The sequence below is a fragment of the Stylophora pistillata genome, chromosome 4 (genome assembly GCF_964205215.1).
Source record: "Stylophora pistillata chromosome 4, jaStyPist1.2, whole genome shotgun sequence".
NCBI lineage: Eukaryota > Metazoa > Cnidaria > Anthozoa > Scleractinia > Pocilloporidae > Stylophora > Stylophora pistillata.
Window position 1 is genome coordinate 23989399 of NC_142522.1, and position 23541 is coordinate 24012939.

At 38.2% G+C, this 23541-nt stretch overlaps 1 protein-coding gene across 1 annotated transcript; it reads left to right on the forward strand.

Annotated features, from left to right (window-relative positions):
- The first annotated feature begins 298 nt into the window (after positions 1 to 298).
- On the forward strand, positions 299 to 1012 carry LOC148732964 (uncharacterized). Its single transcript, XM_088757942.1, has one exon. The coding sequence runs from the start codon at positions 299 to 301 to the stop codon at positions 1010 to 1012; it is 714 nt and encodes a 237-aa protein (XP_088614068.1).
- The last annotated feature ends 22529 nt before the right edge of the window (positions 1013 to 23541 follow it).

The window sequence follows — 23541 nt, forward strand, 5'->3', positions numbered from 1 at the left end:
AGAGACAACAGGAATGAAAGTATGGAACTGTTTCCCGAATAAATAAAGGATGCTGAAGGAGAAATAGTGCGCTTGGCACAACGCAAGGCTTTTTGTGACGAGTACACAGCTTTGAGCTGAGGGAAGCCGATACCAAAGAAAAGCCAATTGATAAAGGTTAACCCGTGCATCGACGACGATAGCGTTATCCGCAGTGATGGTCGATTAAAGTTCGCAGGTTTTCTTCCATATGATACCAGATTTCCAATAATTCTGTCTCGTGGACACTGGGTGACGAAAGTTATTGCGAAGCACTATCATGAGAGGAAATCATGCTGCTGGAGTAAACTTCACTCTTTGCCAGTTGAGTGAGAGATTTTGCATTATCGCCGCACGCGAGGAGATTCGTGAGTGGGATCATGAATGTAACGAATGTAACGAATGTAAGAGAAGACGAAACAAGCCAGTTTGTCAGATTATGGCCCCACTCCCGCAAATGAGGCTCCGTTTCAGCTTCAGACCCTTCGCCCAAACAGCCGTGGATTTTGCAGGTCCTTTCTATACTGTTCAAGGACGCGGAAAACCACGACAGAAAAGGTGGCTGTGCCTATTTACTTGCTTAGAAACACGAGTAGTGCATTTAGAGATGGCCTGGGGACTGGATACCGACACGTTATTAAACGCCTTCGCCCGTTTTACCAGTCGCCGTGGAGTTCCTAAAGAAGTGACAAGCGACAAAGGCACAAATTTCGTGGGCGCAGTGAGCGAGTTAAAGAAACTAGTCCGTCAGTTAGACCGAAAACATCTTCAGACCAAGACATTCGAACTTGGAGTGATAGGGAGATTCAATCCATCAGCTGCCCCACATTTTGGAGGAGCCCATGAAGTAACGGTGAAAGCTGCTAAGAAGGCCACTTACGCCGTTGTGGGAGAACGGGACGTGAACGACGAGAAGCTGATCACCGTGTTCGCAGGGGTGGAGTCCCTTCTTAATTCCCGTCTGTTGACTTATCACGAGACGATGTCCCATTGACACCTAACCATTTCTTGCACGGCCAAATGGGAGGACAGTTCGCTCCTGAGGCCGTTGAAACCACTACTTTGCATCCGTGTCAACGATGGCGAAAGGTTTAAGACATTATTTCACGAGTGTGGAGGAGATGGCTCAAGGAATTTGTTCCAGCCCTTAACTGTCGACCAAAGTGGACTTCAGAATGCCGAGACCTAAAAGTTGAGGATGTGGTTCTTGTAATTCAGCCCGATACCCCAAGAGGACGGCGGCCATTAGGACGGATTGTTGAAGTGTATCCTGGACGAGATGGCCACACCCGAGTAGCTAAAGTTGCGTGTGGTGTCAAGACTGTCATGAGAACGATTAACAAACTGGTTCCGCTTGGAATTAACTGTTAACTACTTAATGGGAAACACACTAGGACTACCTCCCAGTGTGGGAGGGGAAAATATTAAGAAGACGTTAAAGAAGTTTTCGCCTTGTGTTTCTGTTGTGTTTTTTGGCGATTTCCGTCGTTTTGGGCTTGCTTTACCATCACTGTTTTTGTGCGCCCGCGACTCACGTGTGCGTGCTTTGGGATTACGGAGTTTAATAATATCGTAAGCAAATCACGCGGACCTTTTTAATTTTGACGTGTGCAATTTTTATAGAGAAGAGTTGAAAGTTTCCTAGTTTATCGATTGGTGGTTTGTTTAACGGTCGTTGTCGTTTACCGTGAGTCTACAGTTTACCGTGTTGGAATTAAAGTGTCTGTTTGGATTTTCCGTTTCGCTTCCGAACAATAGCCTCATCTGGTTTCTGTAAGTGTCTATCGTCTAGGTACAACGTATTTTTTTTCGTTTCATTTCGCCTTCGCGATAATAAAGCCGCCGAAAAAGAGGTGGTTTTAGACGATGAAAAGCCGCCCTAACACATGGCTGACCACAGGTGTCTCAAGCTCACGTCATGAGGAAAGGCGAAGGATTATTTCAAGAAATGTGACGCGATGTTAAGTTATGCGAGTTATCGTTGAGAATTTGAATGCGTTTTAAAGAATAGTATGGGGAACAAAATATGGTCCATTTAAAACACTAAATATTCCGAAATACGAACATTTTACACGTTACATTAATAAAACTTACTAATTCCTTGTGTTTCTGTTGTGTTTTTTGGCGATTTCCGTCGTTTTGGGCTTGCTTTACCATCACTGTTTTTCCTGTTATCAGACGAATAACAGCATGGGTATTCCGATTGACAGTTTGAGCGGGGCAAGATATGTTACTTTTAGACGCTGGATTTTAATTTACCTCTGAGTTGCGACGCCCGGTTGACGGTTAAAAGAGAAAGAATTATTATGTTGTGTTCATCGGGTGTAAACAGAAACAAAAAGTTAATACTTTTGGCGATCTCCGTTTATTACAGTAAACTAAGCCTCACAAATTACAACGTCCGCCTTTGAACGACTAAGGGCTTGTTCCCATATACTTTTCGCTGCATTGAGTCGAAATGATGCTGCCCAAGGGACGCAGTCACCTCGTACAATCTATCTTCATGCTCCTGTAAAACTCGGCAGTCGTTGATCTGTCGTACATTTACAAATCACGGCGCCATGAGCAGTGTGTCAGCTGAGTGCCATGGTAAAAAATCGATCAGGTTTTAATGAGCCACCATTCAGTCGAATTTTTCTAAACATTTAAGTTTCAGATCTTGCTATTAGTCTGAATGAAAGGCTCCTTGTAGCTACCTCATGGTAAATCTTACGTATTCACTTTAAGCATTAGCCGAAGAAAGAAGCCATTGAATTGCTTTGTCATTCTTGCCAAAATATGTTTCAAGCCAGAGTTAATAGAGAGGAATTAACTCTATTAACTCTGTTCAAGTAGTCTTGTAACGCTACCATATGACAAATATGACAAAATCCATGATCTTATCGCCTGATATTCAGTCATCAAAGTAGCATCTTTTCCGTATGACAAGATATCCTTTGAACGAAAGGCAACACATGGTGTAGGACTCGAAGACCTTTTTTATTTTCAAGGGAATCTGCTTTTAAAACTGAATCATAATTTGCGGCGACAGGTGAAGCTCTACTTTGGAATGATTTCAAGGTACTTTCATATTCGTGTTCTGATCAAGTTTTCACGACACACTGTCTGTTATTACTTCTTTTTAGGGCTGTCCAACAACCAACAGTCGTAAAAATGGAGGTGTGTGAGTATATGACGAGAAACAACAATGTTATTCATGTGAGTGCAAGGCTCCTTGCACCGGAGAAACTTGTACTGATCTGGTTAAGAGGCAACTAAGAACAGCGGAATAGAGATGGTGATGTAATGTCAGTCAAGGAAAATGGCAAAATATTTATTCTCTGAGACTTGGAACCAAAAAAAAAACCAACACTTTAATGGGACAAACACAAACGGTGAAACAAAATGAAACAGAGCGTGTTGAGAAAAAAATGTAATGGAAAACTGACAGGAATGGAAAAAGTTCAAGACTATAAATATTATGTAGTTATTGACTGATTGGGAGGGTTGGACGGGAAAGGATTTGGCTCGAGGTCATGATGTACGGACCGAGCGCAGCAAAGTCGATTTGTCCGTGCCGCATGACCGAGAGCCAAATATTTCCCCATCCGGCACGACCAAACTCAGTCATTAAGCAATTTATCATATGATTACCAAGTGTTAAAAATTTGGGCATAAGTAGGACGCAATAGACCGGCACATGCACCACACGAACACACACAAAAAAACTTCAAATAAAACTTTTCTTTTAATTTTTCAAGTCAGAGCAAGAAACTCCCAATTCCTTGAAGAATGCGACTTTTTTCTCATTTCTGTTGTCCTTTAAGGTTTTGTAAGAAAGCAACACGAGGGCAGCAGGGCCGAACGGCCTTTTCCAGACCGGCTCAAGTCAACCCGCTCGGCCCTGCACGCTTCAACTTTCACTAAGTTAACCTGTGAGATTGCGCGAGCGGGGCCGAAAGGATCATGATAAATAATTGTGTATACGTGTCTGGCTAACTTTTAATTTGAAAAATATCTCAAGAACATTACATCTTTTTTTTAAGTTAACAAATTAAAAAATTCAGATTGTATATGCATATTTGGAGAAACGACCGTTGTATACGTGGCTGGTACAGCGGCAAAACTGCCCATCGTCATATCAGTCAAATCAGTCCCACGTCTTTAATGTAAGTGTCCAATGATTTCTGAAGTCTCTTCATGTTAACCGCCGTTAATTGCGTAGAACGTATAACAGAACATTTCTGACAATTCTTAACGCTATCTTAAACTCCCAAAAAGTTGCTTGTGACAGCCATCACTGCAAAAACAGTGGAACTTGCACAGAAGGAGTCAACGGATATAACGGTAGCTGTGTACCAGGATTTCACGGGACACTGTGTGAAGTGATTGATGGCCTGCCTTGTTCAACAGGTTTGTAGAGACGTGAAACAGATTTATACTTCGATGTATGAATGCCTAAGTTTTAGCAACAGGTTTTGGTGTTTTTTGCGATAGATACGCTTTTCGCAATCAGACTTAGCAGGTTCTTCTTAAAAACAACTCATTCTATTTTTAAAATTATATGCAAAAAGAAAAAAATTTTGTCCCGCGACAAGTTGCAAGGTGAAAAACGCGAAACATCGACCCAAAACTTAAACTTTATTAATTTGCTTAAAGATACATTTGGTACCTATTTAACTCACGTACCCATTCTACTGATTTCCTGCCCTATCACCGGCCTGTCAATTGACCTGTGTACAAATTATGTTCTAACCAAGTCCTTTTGTCGCAATTTTGGCACCGACAGGAGCTGTTCATAAACCCAACTGTATTTTATACCTCATTGCTTTTTTAGTGCAACACTCTACAACTATGTAACATTTGGCACATGCAGAGGCTGCCTCCCAGAATCGAAGGCTTTCAACTTGTGGACAGTTATACACGCGTGTGTGCGTGTCTATGCGCGTGTGCATGACGCAATTTGCGTAACAAACGAACAACAACTGGCATCTAGAATGTAAGCACAAAATGGCGGCCATCTTAAGGTGAATACGGAATGAACTGCCTATTCTGATACCACAGCAGCAGCAAAAATGGCAGTTTAGAGATCTCTCTCCTTCCCGTGTATGTTATCTGCTGTTCGATGGTGCTTACATGGAGAATGTGACATAAAAGCGGCTGGAAAACTCTAAAATAAAGACAAGGTGAGACAGTGGTATCATAATTTTTATTGAATACTAAGGTGAGCACTGCTCTACGGGCATAATGAATCATTTTATCTCTGCTTCCTATTACCTTTCGTTGTGAAGCAAGCAAGCCTGCAGTATTTCCGGTATATTCTGTTATTCTATGGGCACAGTTTTTAATGCTTCAAGCGATGTCTGAATACTTCTCTCCACCAAAGGAGCTGAGCTCGCAGCACCGTGACAGTCGCTACCTCAGTCTTTGCCTCGTGGTAAAAAAAAAAAAAAAAAAAAAAGAATTAATGAAGCTTACATTTAAGGCAGAGCGTTTCTTTAATTTCCAGGACTTTCTAAGTACATCCAGGAAAGGTTTCCGTATAACCTCATACCAATCAAAAACAAAGCCGTAGTCTCAAAGGAAATCTGTTGTTTTACAGTTGCCAAGCCTTTTATTCTGAGTGAGGCTGAAGGTGACCTTTTTTTGTGTCTATAATTTGATGATTGGATACTCTAAAAAGAGTGGGGAAAATTATCTCAGAAAGGTTCTTGAAAAGAGAAATAAGGAAATCTGAGTCAAAATTTAACCCTGGGTTAGTGCCAATTGGCCTTCGAACAACAGTGGACCCAGAACCCAAATAGGAAAAAACTAAAACACATGGGATACCAAATTTGATAGCCATTTAGCTTTTTCGATGAGTACTGACAAAATGGCAAACTGCAATGACAAAAACCAATCTAAAAAATAGGCAAACTGCAAAACCAAGAACCCAATGCCCTTTTCCTTTGCAAAAACTTAAAAGGTGCATAAGCAGCATGCACAATAAAAAAGGAACAAGGTTTCCCATACTTTAGTCAAATACTGTCAATGATCAACCAAAAACCGCATGGGATTGTTCAATTCTGAAAAACTAATTTCTTTAAGTATAAGTTCAAATATTGTTAGGTCTGCAAGCTGTACAAGGCATTAAAAAATGCATTTGTTTTCTTAGACTCCTTTGTACTTGAAGTGAATGTATTTCTGGTACCGGCACTTAAAATGCATTCCATGAACAGTGAATTTGTCAGATGTGAAGCATCAGTCTCAAAGTCAGTGTGGATTTACTTTTTAAGGGTGCCTTCATTCCAGTAAGTGCCCCCTCTTTAGAAAGCAACTATACAAATTTGTTTTCAATTGGTAAATAAGTGCCCCTCCTTACATACAATAAGCCCCTCTATTCTGTTTCAGTGATAGGAAGACTAGAGTACATATTCCCTACCTTTATTATTCAAATATAATATCTGTACGTTTGTTACTTTAATTATTTTATAGTTTCTGATATTGTTCCTTTTTAAATACACATCTAAGCTTTGTTTAAAGCATGTTCTGTTCTGCTGTTTATCAAAAAAAAAAAGAAATAAGTTCCCTGTCAGTAATAGGTGCCCTGTCTGGAGTAAGCGTCATCCCTTGAGGTACCTGAAGCAAATAAGGACCCCACTGCTAAATCAGATCATTACAGTACTTGGTTTCTAGGTGACTGAAGAATTTTGTTGACAAACAAACCTTGTCCCAAAAATTTTTTAGGTAGCAATGAAACACTGCTTATGGCTGATGAAAAGAAACCTGTCAGTGAATGTGAGTTACTGGTGACATCACATGAAAACGAATATTGTCCACAGTCTTTGCCTTGTTCACTTCCTCTGTCTGGTCCCCGTTTTGTGATGAATGACAGAAACTGAGAACAACTTATTGAATTCAACATGGTGGTGAAAGATTGGAGGAATGCAAAAGACATTGTGTCTACGATGGGTGTACAATGTAGAAGAAGAGGAAATGACTCTTAAAGTTCACTCACACAGTCCATGAGCTGCACACACTGCATCGAGGTAAGCTGTAATTTAGTTTCTCCAAATCAATTAATAGTGCCTTGTTGCAACCGCTAGTTACTGTCTTCTTTTAATATAGTACCAAGTTAATAAGTTTGACACCTGGGTGGTGCTGTTTTGATAAAATTTTCATCCCTTGTCTCATAGAGACTTTCATGGAAACTTGAAATCAATGTTTCCCATTTCAAAATCCCAAGGTCTTAGTTCCAAAGATATTTATGTGTATGTAAGTTTTAAACTATATCACTAAAATATGCAAATTGGACAACTGATGGTGTCATTTACTCTACCTGATTTTAAATCAGGAATGAAAAGAGAACTAATTCTCCATCAATATGCAACAGTTACTACTGAAATTGGTCATAATATTAGTCCAGAATGCCACACACTCACTGTTGTTACAATATACTGTTCCCTAGACAACACACTCTTTTCTTGTCTTATCTAACCTAAATGAATTGTTTCAGTTATTTTAATAATTGAAGCTCTGTAAATTTTAATTTAAGTTGCTCAAAAGCTTTGAAATGCATGTCAGATCTTGCAATGAAGGTAATGATCATCAAATATAAAAATGCAAGGTTGGCTAGAAAATCCATATACCATTATGTCAGGTCTGGAACTTAGTAAGTTGCTATGAAAACAAAATTATGAAGCTCAGATCACACGTCTAGAAGGGTCAGACATTTCTAAATTCCGATCTGTTGAGATTTCTTTTTCTTTAAACTTGTTCCAAAATGTGGCTGAGTCTTAATAACATCTCCAACACCTCTTGAATGGCAAAATGTGTATAAATTATGTTTTATGCCGGTACATATTTTCAAACTGCATTTTTTTGAAAACCTGTGGGTATATAATTATATACACCTGTTTTTAGAAAACTTTGAGATTTGAAAACCAATGTATGAAATATATATACCTATTATTATTAAGAAACATGTGAACCATAGTTTACCCTCTGTAATTGGCAATTCTATACGCAAGTCAGCATTTTTAGTGAATTTAAAGTTGAAAAACCAGTCTTAACATCATGAAATGAAAAACCATCCGTTTACTGACAAAAACATGTTTATCAGAACCATCTTTACTCAGCCCAGTTTGAATAGAACCTCCTCTCCAAATGGCAAAAAGAATTTAAAATTTATTTTCCAAAAATATTCTGTACAGCAGCAAGGTACAATTAACCCAAGTTTATTCAGTACATACTGCAAATTTATTTCAGTGGAATTCTTTTTATCGAAGAAAGACAGTTTTCCTCACTGAAGAGGCATGACATATACTGCTGTTGCCACAGAAATGTTATTATTTTTTTTCAAAAGGAACGATTATGCTTTTTACAAACTTTAGATAGGGATAGAATAAGATAGCAAGAGGAAAACGGAGATATGCAACTAACCAATTAAAATGTGGAGAGGCTGATTGCGTCAATTCCAAAGGTTAAATAATGAAACTTGATTCCAAACAATCACAGCATGAATAATAAAAACTTCAAAATGAATAAAACTGTAAACGAGTAATAGTTGTGTAAACAAACAAAAAGTAGAACGTGTTACAAAAGTAACACTGATTGGATCACTTTCTTACAGCATGATTGACTTACTGGTTGAATAATTGGCATATATGTACTGGCTGACTGACTCACTGACTATGGGACTGACTGGCATGGTGGCCGACTGGCTGACTTAATTATTGAATGGATGCACTGACTCTGTGGCTCAATTACTGGCTGATCGGCTGACTGACTGATTGGCTGACTGACTGACTGGCTGACTGACTGACTGGCTGACTGACTGACTGGCTGACTAACTGACTGGCTGACTGACTGACTGGCTGACTGACTGACTGGCTGACTGACTGACTGGCTGACTGACTGACTGACTGGCTGACTGACTGACTAAATTTGTGGATGACTCTGATTATTAAAGGGACTACTGATATTTGAAGGTAAGTTTAAATGACAGACCAGCTTCTGCCTGGGATGTATGACTAGCTGACTTTATACTGATGCTATAAAGCTGCTCATTTTCAGTGTTGGACTAAGCTAGCTAGCTGGAACTAATACACAAATTTTTATGTTCAACTGATTCCAACTTTTTTTAAATGGTGATAATTACTCCTTGAATAAGGACAGGCATTTTGTTTCACAAAAAAAAAAGAGTATGAAAAAGAGCATTGGACAATATAGGTAGAGATTCTTGGAGGTTCTGTATGCAGTGTGGGTACTTCTGAAATTTTCAAAAAAGTAAACAAAATAGAACAATAACAACTGGAAGAAAGATATTTATTTCCTGTAAATTGTGTTTTTGTTTTTTTATTTATCTGTTACGATTTTATGGCCACCAAAGAAAAGTAAAAAAAAAATAAAGATAAAAATAAATGATAAAAATAGCATATGGAAGATATATAAAGGAGTCCTTGACTCAAAGTAGAAACAGACTGCCAAAAAGTTAATTAAAAAATTAAATCACCCCCTCATTCCACCCTTTAATAAGACTATAACAATAATAAATTTCTGGCTTTCAACCAAAATGTTATTTTTTTAGATTCAAGGCAAGTGTCCATAGGCATTAAACTCCATCTACTATAATTTACAATTCTATGAAAAAATGAGTATTTTAGCATATTTATTTTTCAGAGTTAAATCATTGCTATGTCTAAGGGAGTACTGGTCATGTTCTGAATATAAATCAGCAGAAGGTTGAATATCAACATTAATCATGCCATTCAGTGCTTTGTAAAGGAAAGTAACATCGGCTAAAACTCTCTTTGTTCAAGTGATAGTAAGTTCAGTTTCTTTAATTAACCACTTGGCTAGTAAGTTGAAAAGTTTGGGTCAAGCCCTGGAGGTGTTTGTAGTCAAACTTCCCTATTTGATTTCTCTGAAAAAAAAAAAAAAAAAAAAAAAAAATTATTTGAGTCAATAGATTGGCGTGAAGCTTCAGTCCAGGTAATCAGTGTGTATTTTAGTGTTCAACTTTAACTATTTTAACTGAGGTACGCTTACTTACATTTTTTAGGCAAAACTCTATGACTATTTGCTGAGTAAGGTCGAGAGTCTGTCTACTGTTTTGATATTAAACAGGCTTTTAACAAGGAAAAAAATAATTTAACGATGTAAAGTAACTGCTGATGGCTATTCAGCATGTATTGATCTTCGGAATGCTTGTACATGTAGGGTTAAAATTGTAGGGTAGTTTTCGAAAATACGGACATGGGTAATTTGCACGCATTTAGTGCAATAATACAAACTTTAAGTAAGTCTCAGAATGAAAGGACAAAAAACAAAGAAAAAAAGGAAAAGGGAAAGCAAGCAGTGGGCATTTGAGCCATTTTATTGTGTTTCATATTTGAGAAAGATGAGTAGTTGTAAGTGAATGCCACTCTCAAAGAAGCTCTGAGCCCGCAGAATAACTGCACATGAGTCGCAAAAAAAGATTCAAATGCCACTGCATAATTGGGTAAATGGGATGTCACCTTTTCCTCTTGGGCCTGAGGTAAAACTGATCCTAGTGGAAGGACAGAAGAAGAGAATGTAAAATAAGATACATTTGGAAACATCACAATCCATGCTCATCTGACAGAAAAACTGACTGATAGTATTGGTGGAAAGGCTGCATTTCCGTCACATAATTTATGATTGTCAGATAGAACGTTAAACTGACAGACACTTACAATATGTCCAGGCTTTAGATTGAAAGGTGGTTTTGATTTTACATGCTATTTAACTAGGATATACTCTGCATGACTGACTTGCTGACAACTAACTGGCCAAATGTTCGACTATCAACTTCTTGGATTAAGACACGGACTGACTGAACAACTGGCTGATCAAATGACTGACTTAGTGTCTAGTATTTCCTTAGATGTTCAAACTGGTAGTTACACTGACTGACTGTGATTTCGTGACTTGGCGTCTGACTTTCTGCTAAGCCAACTGACCAGCACACTGGTTTTCTAAGGTATGCCAAAAAAAACTATCTGGCTGAGTGGCAGACACACTTCAAAACTAACTGGCTGACTGTGTGACTGGCTGACTGACAGATTTCAAGACAGGTTGGCTGACTGACTGGCTTGTTATCTCACTGTCTGGGTGTTCTCACCATGGATTCATAAAGACACCCGCTAGGTAAAGCTAGGAGGTATGACTAGGTCGATGCCACTAAAGCCATGGAAAAAATCTGTGATGTACAAACGTGCTTGGCTCGGAGCAGTGATCTGGAAATCAGTGCTGCTATTTCAGTTCAATTTCCGAGTGCAGCAAATTGAAATCATGAGACTTACAATACTTCCTCGCCCTGCTATCTGAACATGTGTTGAAATTAATCTCTTTGTTGTGATGTCTTTCAGGTAAACAGGGAATTGCTTAAGGAGACTAATTGTGCCTGATTATAATCGATATGAGATTGAAAGTCGCTAGCTGATGTCCTTATCATTCAGCAACAGGTAAGTACTGCTTGCAAAAGAACTCCAAGAGTACTTTAACATGCATGATGAATTCGACGCCGTCCGCTTGTTTAATTGTAGTCATGTTGTATAGTTACTCAGAGAGAATAATTGATAATCATCCTTTGAAATTGAATTGTTGTTTTTTTAATAGACATCATCCAGGCTGAATAACTAGATGACCAAAATTTTACTTTTTCTTTGTCCAAAGCTCGGAAATGTTAAAAGCTCACTCTCCGCGAAATACATATAAATGGGATATAAATTTTTTGATGAAAGTTAAGGTGAAAGCTAAAGAGGCACTGACTTTGTTGTTATTTTGTCATTCCTTCGATTGATGAGTGGAATTCGTCTTGTTGTTGAATCCATGTTATTGAAAAGTGGGTGTTTCATTCCTATACTATAGTGGTCTCCAGTTTTCATAAACAACACATAGTATTTCGATATTTCTCCCATACATTTGAGATTGGAAAGATTAAAAAACTTATTGCTAAATGACATTCTTCTGTTCTCCGCTATATTTCAGATTTTGAAAAGAAGCGTAGGAGAAGGAAATGGGCTCAAGATCACTCTTACGTCTAAAGAACCTAACCCTAAAGCTAACCCTAAGCAAGGAAGGAAGGCCAAGTATGGCTTTATTTACTGCTATTGAGATTTAAGTGAAATTCTATTTAAATGTAGACTAAGAGGAGTCATCTTTACGTTCTTATTTCCAAGATAAATTTTTGTGGTTGCAACTTACTTTAAACTTCCTTTAACCATTTACTTTAAACAGATTTCCGTTTTCCTAGTTTGCCAGATTGCCGTGATTACAAGTTAAGAATTTGGCGAGTGGCTCGCAGTTTTTATCGTCTTGAATGACTTTCGATTTCCTCTTCAGCTTTTATGCGAAGGTGTCGTCGGCTTCCAAGATGTGTTACTAATTGCCGTCGGGGTTCTTGGATTTATCGTCGTTGTTTTGCAGAGGACAACTAGGAAATGTACAAAGTTGCTCATCTCACCTGCTTAGCTATTATTCTGCAAAAAAGATCTTTTGTTTCACCACGTTATCGTTGCTATCGCTGTCGTGGTTTGCGCAGATCCGTATTTCATGGTGCAAGCAAAGGGGGTATAGTTGTAGTAAATGTTATTTTTTTTACTCCGGTTGCCGCTGTTGTAAAATTATTAACTGTTGTCGTTATCGTTGCTTACTTTTCTTCTTTCAGGTAAAGCAAAGACCTCAAGTTGAAAATTACGATCAGAGAGAAGAAAATGGTGAGAACAATTGATGTTATTGTTAAATGTTCAAAGCAGAAATCGTCGCTATTTCTTTAGAAGAAATATTAAATGCTCTAAAGTCTCGTTTTCATTTCTTTCTTTATTTACCGTGTTGTTAATTAATCGTAAATAGTACACTTGACTGGGTGTCAGTGACAGATATGTTACTGATTTATTGCCAGTTACATACGACGGAAAAATTGATAAATTATTTTTGTGTTGTACAATTTCCTTCAGATTGAAAGAGAAAGAAGAAATAAAACGTCCAAGAAAGTATCAGCGTGGAAAGGAAGGATAAACTGACGAACAACCGGGGGTCGCTAGACGCATGTGTGTTGTTATAAATGTTAGTACCACAAGGTAGATAACGATAATAAAGTTTTAAGAAAGTTGTTTGAAGGGTGGGTGGGGGAATAAAACTGTCTAAAATGATTGTAATATTACTGTATTCTACGATTGTAAGAGGAAGATAGTAATATTACTATTGTTATATAAATGTATAATAAAAGATTGTATTGTAATACTGTACTGTAATATAAGTTGACTGTTTTCAAAGATGTATACTACAGCGTACTGACTAAAATTGACGGATGTCTGAAGGGAACCTCTTTCGGTTAATTTTCCAGAGTAGTTAGATATCTGTTGGAAATTGTCTAATGGAGGCAGGTTTGTTGGGGGATTGTGGAAGGATCAAACCCCAATTTTTCACTTTATTCTCTGAATTAGGGGTCGATCCAATTTAGCTTCTTTCGAAGATGGATAATTGTCTCTGGTCTCGTGCTGATTGGGTGGTCCAAGAAACCTGTGAAAGAAGGAAATAAAAATTAAGACCAAGAATTGAGCCATTAAAAACGTCACCCGCCTTCATACTTTATCAGACTTTCGGAAAAAAAACTCAAATAGACAAACGGAAACAAAATTCAACCCCCGATTATTTGTTCCTTCCTTTGTTGACATTCTTGGTTGACATGGCCTTACTTGAGATGGCCATTTCTTGCGACATCTAAAAGGTATGATAAAGAGAGTTTCAAATGAGCCATACAAACCATCCCCGCCGAAAGACTTCGAAAAATTCTTCCTTAAATGCAACGTGGATGCTCATCTGTACTGTAGGTTATCTAGGTGCGCCACAAGGACGAAGCTGGTAGAAGGTTTTAGCTTCCCAATAAAGACTTCTTTTCGAGGTTAAAATTTTTGGCAGCCTTTTTCGTGAAGAGGGCAGAGGTACCTGTGAAATAAAGAGACGTACGTGCAATGAGCAAAATGTCTGGTCGTGTTATATGTATAACCACTGAGTAAGAGATTTTTATTTTTCTATAATTTCATTTCCTAATATATTGACTTCCAGTTAACGAAATACTCCCCACGGCCTTATTTGAGCAGTACATCGATTGCTTACGGCGTTGGCGAAAGACGAAAACAATACAAACGAAACCTTTACGACCAACAAAAAAAATGTGAGGCGCTTAAATGTTCTATGCTCAAAAAGAAAGGCGTAGGTTGGACCGTTCACGGAAGCCAATTAGTTGCTCCGCTTTCCTTTCCGTATTTTTGGCCTGTTCCTGTTCCACTGCGTAAGAACGTGGGGTATCTTGTGCGTTCGATACTATGGTAAAATTGTGAAATAGTGGAGTAATACTGATAACCCGGTGCGACTTAAAATAACATTCCTCGTCAGAGTTGAACATAAATGGTCAGACAAACTTTACTACTCAGCTAAGAGGCTAGTCTTAAAGCTAGTCCACGGTTTGGTGCAGCGCCGAGTTTGGAATCCAGTCTAGCCTTTCCTACTGGCCAAAACATTTTTCAGAGAAGCAGACTACTAAAGCCTAAGTGCCCAATTGACTTTGTGGCGGTGTGACAATTAAAAAGGGAATTACGAAGGACATGAAAAGCTACCTCTTAACTTCCTCTGCCATTTCCTTTCCATTAAAAGCAAGCCAGTTGTTAAGCAAACTGCCTCTAGATTAAATGTCACGATGATATGGGGCTTTCAAAGATTTTCAAGATATGGAGTACATAAGAAGGGACTGACCACTCGCAGGCAGCGTTTCCATGATCAGACAGGGATGCGATTGGCTCTTGCTTTGAGACGTGTTTGCCACTTTGAGCTGAAATTTGAAAAGTATCACACGAGTGAGTTATGTTAATTTAAAAAAAGTATTATATGTGACCCTATGTTCTCTGATAAGCACGCTTTAAAAAAAAGAGCACTGAATTTGCTGACTATAAAATTTGAGAAGAATCAGTCTCCAATTTATCTACTAAAATTGATGTAATATCACTGTATTATAAGAGTGTCAGAAAACGATTGTTATATTACTCTTGTAATATACATGTATATCAAAATATTGTTTTGTAATTTTAAATATGTTTATACCACAGGGTAGATGACGTCTATCAAGAGTTTCGAAAACTGACTAAAATGGACGACTAAGGGAAGTCAACCTTGGAAGGAACGAAAAATTGGGGGTCGATCGTGCGTATTATAAGACGCATGCCCATTACGATATGTAATAAGGTTTACAATTCGCCTTAGTCAATTGCTTGAAAAGGTCATTCCTCGTGACATCTACAAAGTAACGTAGATGGAGCTTCAAAAGGCTCATAAAAATGTTTTCTTCGAATATATCGAGGAAGCCTGTCCGTACTTTGCGTCCTAAAAGTGTACCACAAGGAAGAAGTTTCCGGAAGTTTTTAAATTTCAAATTTAGACTACTTTCCAAGGTTGAAACTTTTTATTGTTCCCAGGTACAGTGCACCTGCGAAATAAAGAGAATAATATTGTATAAGAGGGCTTCATATGAAATTTCAAGTTTCCAATCTACTCTACCGCAACAGTTATACACACCAGAATATGGAGTAACCAAGTTTCCCTGAATATTTCAACTTGTAATCTTCGCTTCACTGGAAGAAATAAAAAAAAAGCAAGATGTTAGAAAATTGTTTTCTGCTGGATCTAGTTAAAAATATTTGGCTGTTTGATGACAATGGAAATATAGCGACAAAATTGAAAATCTCCTTTAACTACCCACAAAATCTAGGACAAAGATAAAATACATTCTAAAACAACCTGGTTGAATTGCGAGTTACGTAGTATTTTGGGGCGAAGGAAAATACCTATGGTGGGAAAAATCACTCCTCTTGTTATAAGTCAAACAATCGCAAATTGGAGTTGCTATTTCAAGCATTTTGGTTTTTACCTTTAGAAATACACCCTATGGCCTCACTTGGGCATGGTGTCGATCGCATAAGGTAAGAGTGAAGGACGAAAACAACATAAAGGAGACAATTGTTCCTAACGACCAAAAAGAAGTCGGATGAGCTTAGTCGTTCTTTGCACAAAAATGCCTAACAGTTTGAAAAAAAATTCAAAATGTGGATCGTTCAGTGCCAGTAATTAGTTACTTCGCTTTCCTGTAGAGGGTCAAAGGCTCAAATAGGAATTACAAAATGACAAGTCTATGGAAATACGAAGACATTAAAAACAAACTCTTACCTTCCTCTAAAATCTCCTCCTTTTTGAGAGTAAGCCAAGCCTTTGGGTCCAACCCTCTCTTGCTTGAACCTCATGATGAGATGAGCTATCCACAATTTTCTGCTTGGAGTACTTCAAATTGCATTAACGAACTTGCCATAGGTAAAGCTTCTTCAATCCAACTAGGCTAGATTTTCATTTGACCACATGACTTACTTTTAAGTGTGAGTGCTTCTTCAACCTGGAAATCGAAAACATCACCATAGTGCCAAGCCGATTTCAAAAAAGGAATATATTGCTACAAGTTATATCATCTCCTTAGATAATCATGTGTCTTAACAAAGAGGACCGAATTTGCTATTTCCCGAAAGTGTCAGAAGATTAATCTGTACTCCATCAAGTGACGGTTCAGTGTTCATAAAAGAAGCACAAGGTAGGAATTCAATATGGGGGATTCCTCTATTAGATGCTTTCTACCTGCACCCTTCCTTTCTGACAAACAGGTCAGTAACACGTAAGCAGTATCCTATTGTATATGCATTAACGCTTATACAGTCTATGCTATAGTCTCCGAGGAAGGGGCACTTTCTAGTACAAGGCCAAAACAAATGTGCCGCTGGATGGGGTCCCATCTTCACTACTGGATTGTCTTTAATGGAGTTGTATTTTCAATAAAGTTACTTGAATTGGGCCGCACATTTTCAGGACTTTGGTCGTAAGAAAATTCTGGTTTGTACGATTTTAAAAGTGTGACCAACTTAACAGGCTTTATAAAGTAGATGTATAAACAGAGAGCTAGGATCGCAAAAATTTCATTAGCCCAAAAGTAAGAAAAATAGGGTCTATAAATAGCCACAGAATAAATCATATTAGGGAAGGGGTTCTAAGAGGACAGAAGAACAAACCAAGAAAAAATTTAAGCGAAAGTACCCCTCCCCCTTGTATAATCTACTGTACAATAAATGGAATTTATTTTCACCAGTTTACATCATTGGTCCAACCCCCCCCCCCCAACAAAAAAATAAATAAATAAGTGAAATAAAATAAAACACACATATTTATCCTCATTAATAATAAATGAATATGCTTTTTTAATGGTTTACGTAAACGAAAACAAAATTGCCTGATTCGTACTTAATTTCGCGAGTACTTAAGTACGCGCTTTTTTACGATTGTAAAAAAATTCAAATCACAGAAAAAAACTGATTAACATGTAATAGTAACAACACAAAAGATGTGTATCGACAAATGCATAAATTTTAACTAGTGTTATTAGTAAGTTCTATCTTGTTTCCTCTGTCGTGAAGTGAAGTATATTTACAAATATTTCGCATAGTTGTGGTAAATAACCTGGCCATCATCCTCATCTGAATCGTTACCATATCGTACAAACTCCTTAGAGTATCCTTAGTGCAGTGTCAAAAGATAACAGTTTGAAAAATAAAACGAAGTTGAGAACGCTTGTGTCGAAAAATGAAATGCCCTACTTTCATACTTTCCGGTTTAAATCACGCAAAATAAAACCCCGCGAAATACTTTCTCGCCAAAATCGCGAAATTAAGTACCCGCGAAATTAGGTAAGAACAAGTTAGTATCCCGTAAGAACTCGGATTAAATTGATGTAACTGTTCTCGGGTGAAACAATAATGTGAATATTCGGTTCCCATCTTAATGGTGCAGGACTAGTTCAAAGGTTTTAAAAAACCACTCACAAAATATGGAGAAATAAATTACGCCTGCACAAGCCTAGACTACCGGGAAATGAAAACTGCTCTACCCTAGATATTAATACAAATTTTACTTCTATTAATTTTAATTAGATAAGTCATTCGTGTACTTCACTGTCCAGCGCGCACCCTAACATGATATTTGAATCCAGGAATAGAAACAAGGGAATAATAACTCAATATTCGATCTTTATGGTACCTTTCAAATTGAATTGCATGATACTTTGTTGAATGCAAAGAAACTCCTATTGTTCATATGCCTTTTTTTTTTCTTTTAGCAGAGTGGAACTTTACTGTACTGTATCAATCAAAGAGAATTCCTCACTGAGACAACGTAAGCTAATTAGTCTCCGAGGGGTGAGAAAAATATTCATGCGACTAGCCCACAATTAAAGACCAGACCAAAATAACTTTTTACCTTTTATTGTGGACCAAATCTTTGCATCTCAGGATGAGATTTGTTGGGTAAAGCTGACTTCGTTGCTGGTGAGCTTTAACTACCCATCTATTGTGCACAGTTCAAGATCCCATCAGCACAGCAAGTCAGTCCAGTTCCCAAAACAGCTTTCTCTCTCTTTTCTTTGTGTTTTGGTGGACGAAGTTTTAGTGTGTGAAGCCGACTCCTTTACAAGTCAGCTATAAGTCACCCATGTCTTGTACACAGTTCGATATCCCTTTAACGCAGAAAGACAGTCCAGTTTCCAAAACAGTTTTCACACACTTCTCTTTGTTTTTCGGTGGACCAGGTCTTAGCATCCCAGATCAAGACTGAGGAAGAGATTATGTGAGTACAACTGACTTCAATACAGGTCTGCTATTAGTCATCCATCTCTTGTACACAGTTGACGATCCGTTCAGCACAGAGAAGACAGTCCACTTTCCAAAATGGTTTTCACACACTTCTCTTTGTTTTTTTGTGGACCGAGTCTTAGTATCCCACATCAAGACTGAGGATGAGATTACGTGGGTGAAGCTGACTCCACTACAGGTCAGCTATTAGTCACCCATCTCTTGTGCACAGTTCGAGATCTCTTCAGCGCAGAAAGACAGTCCAGTTTCCAAAACGGTTTTCACACACTTCTCTTTGTTTTTGGTGGACCAAGTCTTAGCATCCCAGATCAAGATTGAGGAAGAGACTATGTGGGTAAAAGTAACTCCATTACAGGTCTGCTATTAATCACCCATTTCTTGTACACAGTTCACGATCCGTTCAGCACAGAAAGACAGTCCAGTCCCCAAAATAGTTTTCACACACTTCTCTTTGTTTTTTGGTTGACCAAGTCTTAGCATCCCAGATAAAGACTGAGGAAGAGACTAGCTGGGTGAAGCTAACTCCATTAAAGGTCAACTAATTTTCACCTATCTCTTGTACACAGTTGACAATCCCTTCAGCACAGAAAGACAGTCTATTCCCCAAAATAGTTTTCACACGCTTCTCTTTGTCTTTTGGTGGACCAAGTCTTAGCATCCCAGATCGACTGAGGAAGAGACTTTGTGGGTGAATCCGAATCCAGTACAGGTCAGCTATCAGTCATTCATCTCTTGTACACAGTTCGAGATCCCTTCAGCACAGAAAGACATCCCAGTTTCCAGAACAGTTTTCACTCTCTTCCCTTTGTGTTTTTTTGTGGACCAAGTCTTAGCATCCCAGATCAAAATTAACGAAAAGACTATGTGGGTGAAGCTGACTCCATTACAGGTCAGCTATTAGTCACCCATCTCTTGTACACAGTTAAAGATCCATTCAGTTCAGCAAGACAGCCCAGTTTCCAAAACAGATTACATGTACTTCTCTTTGCTTTTTAGTAGACATGTCCTAGCTTCCCAGATCAAGACTGAGGAAGAGACTTTGTGAGTTGAGCTGACTCCATTGCAGGTCAGTTGTTGGTCATTAATCTCTTTACAGAGTTCAACATCTGTTTAACAAGCAAGACAGTTCTAGTTCTGGAAAACGTTTTACACACTTCTCTTTGTTTTCAGGGGGCACAGAGTCTTAGCATCACAGCTCAGGACTGTGGATGAGACTTCATTGGTAAAGCTGACTCCATTGCAGTTCACCATTTAGTCACAAATCTCTTGTGCACAGTTCAGGATCTGTTCAGCGCATCAAGACGGTCCAGTTTCCAAAACAGTTTTTCCTCTCTTCTCTTTGTTTGCTTGTGGTCTAAGTCTTGGCATCCCAGATCAAGACCAAGAAAGGTGATTTAACAGCCAACACCATTGAGGGGTAGCCATTGGTCCCCCATCTCTTGTACGCAATTCAAGATCCTTCAAAGAGGTGGGTTTGGTCAGGAATGGTGGACAGATCGGTGGACAGACTGACCTCCTTTTTCTGCCTTCCAAGGCTAATATTTATCTATCGCCTCTCTCTCAAAAGGGTAAGAGATACCTGCAAAATGAAGATAAATAGAAAGAAAGTGAAGTTCTGGCTAGATGGATGCGAAAATTTATTGATCTCAACTATGTCATCACAAACAGAGATAAACATCTATTGCAATTATAATGAAGAGAGGAAACATAATGCTTTGGCAGATATCACACACCTGGAATAACGAGAGGAACAAAATATTGTATTATTTCTGAGAATACATTGTACATGAACAAAATGAAAAACTCAAACATGTACAATTGTTGATGTGATTAATTGGAGTTGCAGTGGCGCAACTGTTAACAAGCTCGACTCTGGGTTGAGAGGTCCAGGTTCAAGACTTAGCTGGTTTAATGTGTTCCTGATGAATAAAGGCTGATAGTTTCTAAAGAAACTGTTTGGGTCTGTTTGTTGATATATTCAAATACTAATGTGTTCCTAGTCAGGGAACTTTAATCTCTCCTCCCAGGGTTATAAATGGGTACAAAGGCAAACTGTCAGGGTAAGCTGACAAAATGCTTGGGGGGGGGGGTGACCTGCAATGGACTAGCATCCCATCCTGGTGAGTACAAATACTTCTAGTTGCTTCATGCTAAGGGAACTGGAATAGGTTGCAACTGGATGAGCCATCTTGTGGACATGACTTTCCAAAGACACCTTTACTGCCACCTAATGTATATACAATGTACTATAGCTATGTATGGGTTAGGGTTTCAAGATTGAGATTCAGAGATTTTCCTTTGTATACATTGAACTGAAAACCTAGAGAGGTAATATTTGAACTTTAATGTGAGAACACTCAAGAATATCAAGAAAACACTATGAAGTAACCTTACATGACAGAAAGCTACAAAATCTAAAGCAAATCTACGGATACTTCACATCTGACAAATGCACTGTTCATGGAATGTATTTTAAGTACCAGAAATATGTTACTTAGAATTACAAAGGAGTCTATGAAAACGACTGCCTTTTTCAGCCTTATTCAGTGTGCAGACCTCATAATATTCTGACTTATAATAGTCTTAAAGAAATTAAATTTTGGAGATTTTGGTACAACATTAACGCTGGTTTGACAGTATTTGGCTAAAGTATAGGAAACCTTGTTCCTTTCTTATAGTACATGTTGCTCATGCATCTTTTTTCAAAGAAGGGGGAGGTATGGAATTTTGGGCTTTCCGGCTTTGTCTGTTTCTCAGATGGCTAAGACTGAGGTGGAGACTGAGATTGAAAATATCTCTTCCCACTCCAGGATAGTCTCTTTCAGCCTTATGTCCACTTCTAAGCTGCAATTTTTTTCTCAAATAATGCCTTGACAAATGATTTTAACTTGTAACCCATCAATAAATGTGTTCAGCTCCATTAAAAAATTGTACAAAGTACTCAAATGCATGATTGATCGTAAATCAGATGTCTACAAAGCATCACTTTCTCCAATTGAAAAGCTTGTGCACAAACTCAGCTCCTCTAGTGAAGAAAAGAACTTGAACATCCTGTAAACACTTTAATCTGATCAGAAGCGCCCAGTAGCGAGAAGTGACCATTTATGCATTACTGCGGACTGACAGAGCTCGAGAATCTTATGAGAAATTCTTGCTCTTATTTGGCTGATTGGTAGACTGAATGACATTGGATTAACTTTAAACGTTGGAGAAGTATCTACAGATGATTTTACTTGCTTCAAGACTAAAATTTGGCCACATTTTTGTTGCTTGTATTAGTCAAGGCTCATGGTTAATAAGCCAAAGGGTTACTTTGGTCCAAGATTCGTCAGATAGCCTAATTCAACATCTACATTCGAGCTAAAACAGTTTACAGAAAGCAGAGACATTCACCCAAACCCTGGAGCTGAAAAATGTGTGTTGTGTAACCACACAGTCACTAGAAATCACCGTTGTCTGCTTTGTTCACTTTGTACATGTTTAATGCATATCAAATGTGACAGTGTTTGGCCAAACCATTATCTACAAATAAGGAGGAAAATGGCATCGTGGATTCCGGAAGTGTCACCATTGGGTGCTGTTTTCTAAACTTCCATTTTGCCTTTTGGATAACATAGAACTTTGAGCGAGTTCACAAATGATAGCAATAATTTATTGGAATTGGATCAAAATATTGCATTTGGAGCTTATGCAGATCAGTACATATGAATCCTCTTGGGTATTACGAGGTTTTATCCGACAATTATTTGATTACAGAGAGAAAAAATACAATAAGGAGCTCTTGATGTGCCACCTAAACATAAACAGTATTCAAAATAAATTTGAAGAACTTGCTATAAAGAAATCAAAAACTCAGATTATGATTATCAGTGAATCCAAAATTGATTCCTCCTATCCTAACGGTCAATTTACCATCCCTGGTTACGGGCTCTACCGAAACGATAGGAAGGGAGGAGGAGAGATCCTAGCTTATGTATCTCCTGAATTAATTTGTAAAAGAACCATGCTGGTAAGGAGTTATAAAACCATCGAACCCATCGTATTAGACATCAAATTAAAAGCAAAAGAAATTTGTGATGAGCCTGTATAGACCCCCGAAAAGGTTTACATTATCATCGATTATTATCAACAACAGCTCAAAGAAGAGTCAAACCACATTTGCAATTGGGCAAATCTATGAAGGAAATCTATTGCTTGCTGGTCAAAGAGAATCAAGATTCAAGCCACCAAGCAATACAATGATTGTATTGATTAGTGGCTTGAATCTTGATTGTCTTTAACCGGCAAGCAATGAAGGCAAACTATTTTATGATCTACAAGAAATGCATGAACTTAGCTGCCTCACTTCTAAACCAACTAGAATTCATAAAATTGGAGAGCGAGTCAGCGAGACACTAATAGATGTTAATCTTACCAACCTGCCTAATGGCATGTTTGATGCAGGGTTATTAAGTGACAATGCCCTTGTCTATGCTTTTACGAAGGAAAGGGTGGCCAAATCAAAAACAAAAGTGGTGAATTTTCTGTCAAGTGAAAACTTAGATGAAAAGGAATTCAAGGAACACTTGGCTGAGGCCCCGTGGCAGGTTACTGAAGTTATTGATGGTGTTGGCGATCAGTCTGATTTCTTCAGTGTACTGTTAAAGGACATCATCGATGAATATATACCAAGTAAAGGAATGTGTGTTAGAGACAATGATGTGCCATATATGACAACTGAGTGGAAGGAGGCAATTAGACGAAGAAGAAAAGCACTCAGAAGATTTTATAAGACCAAAGCCACTGAAGACTGGGAACTTCAAAA

What these genes read in the sequence shown, in the direction of transcription:
- LOC148732964 (XM_088757942.1), top strand. Translation starts at nt 299, where the DNA reads ATGAGAGGAAATCATGCTGCTGGAGTAAACTTCACTCTTTGCCAGTTG.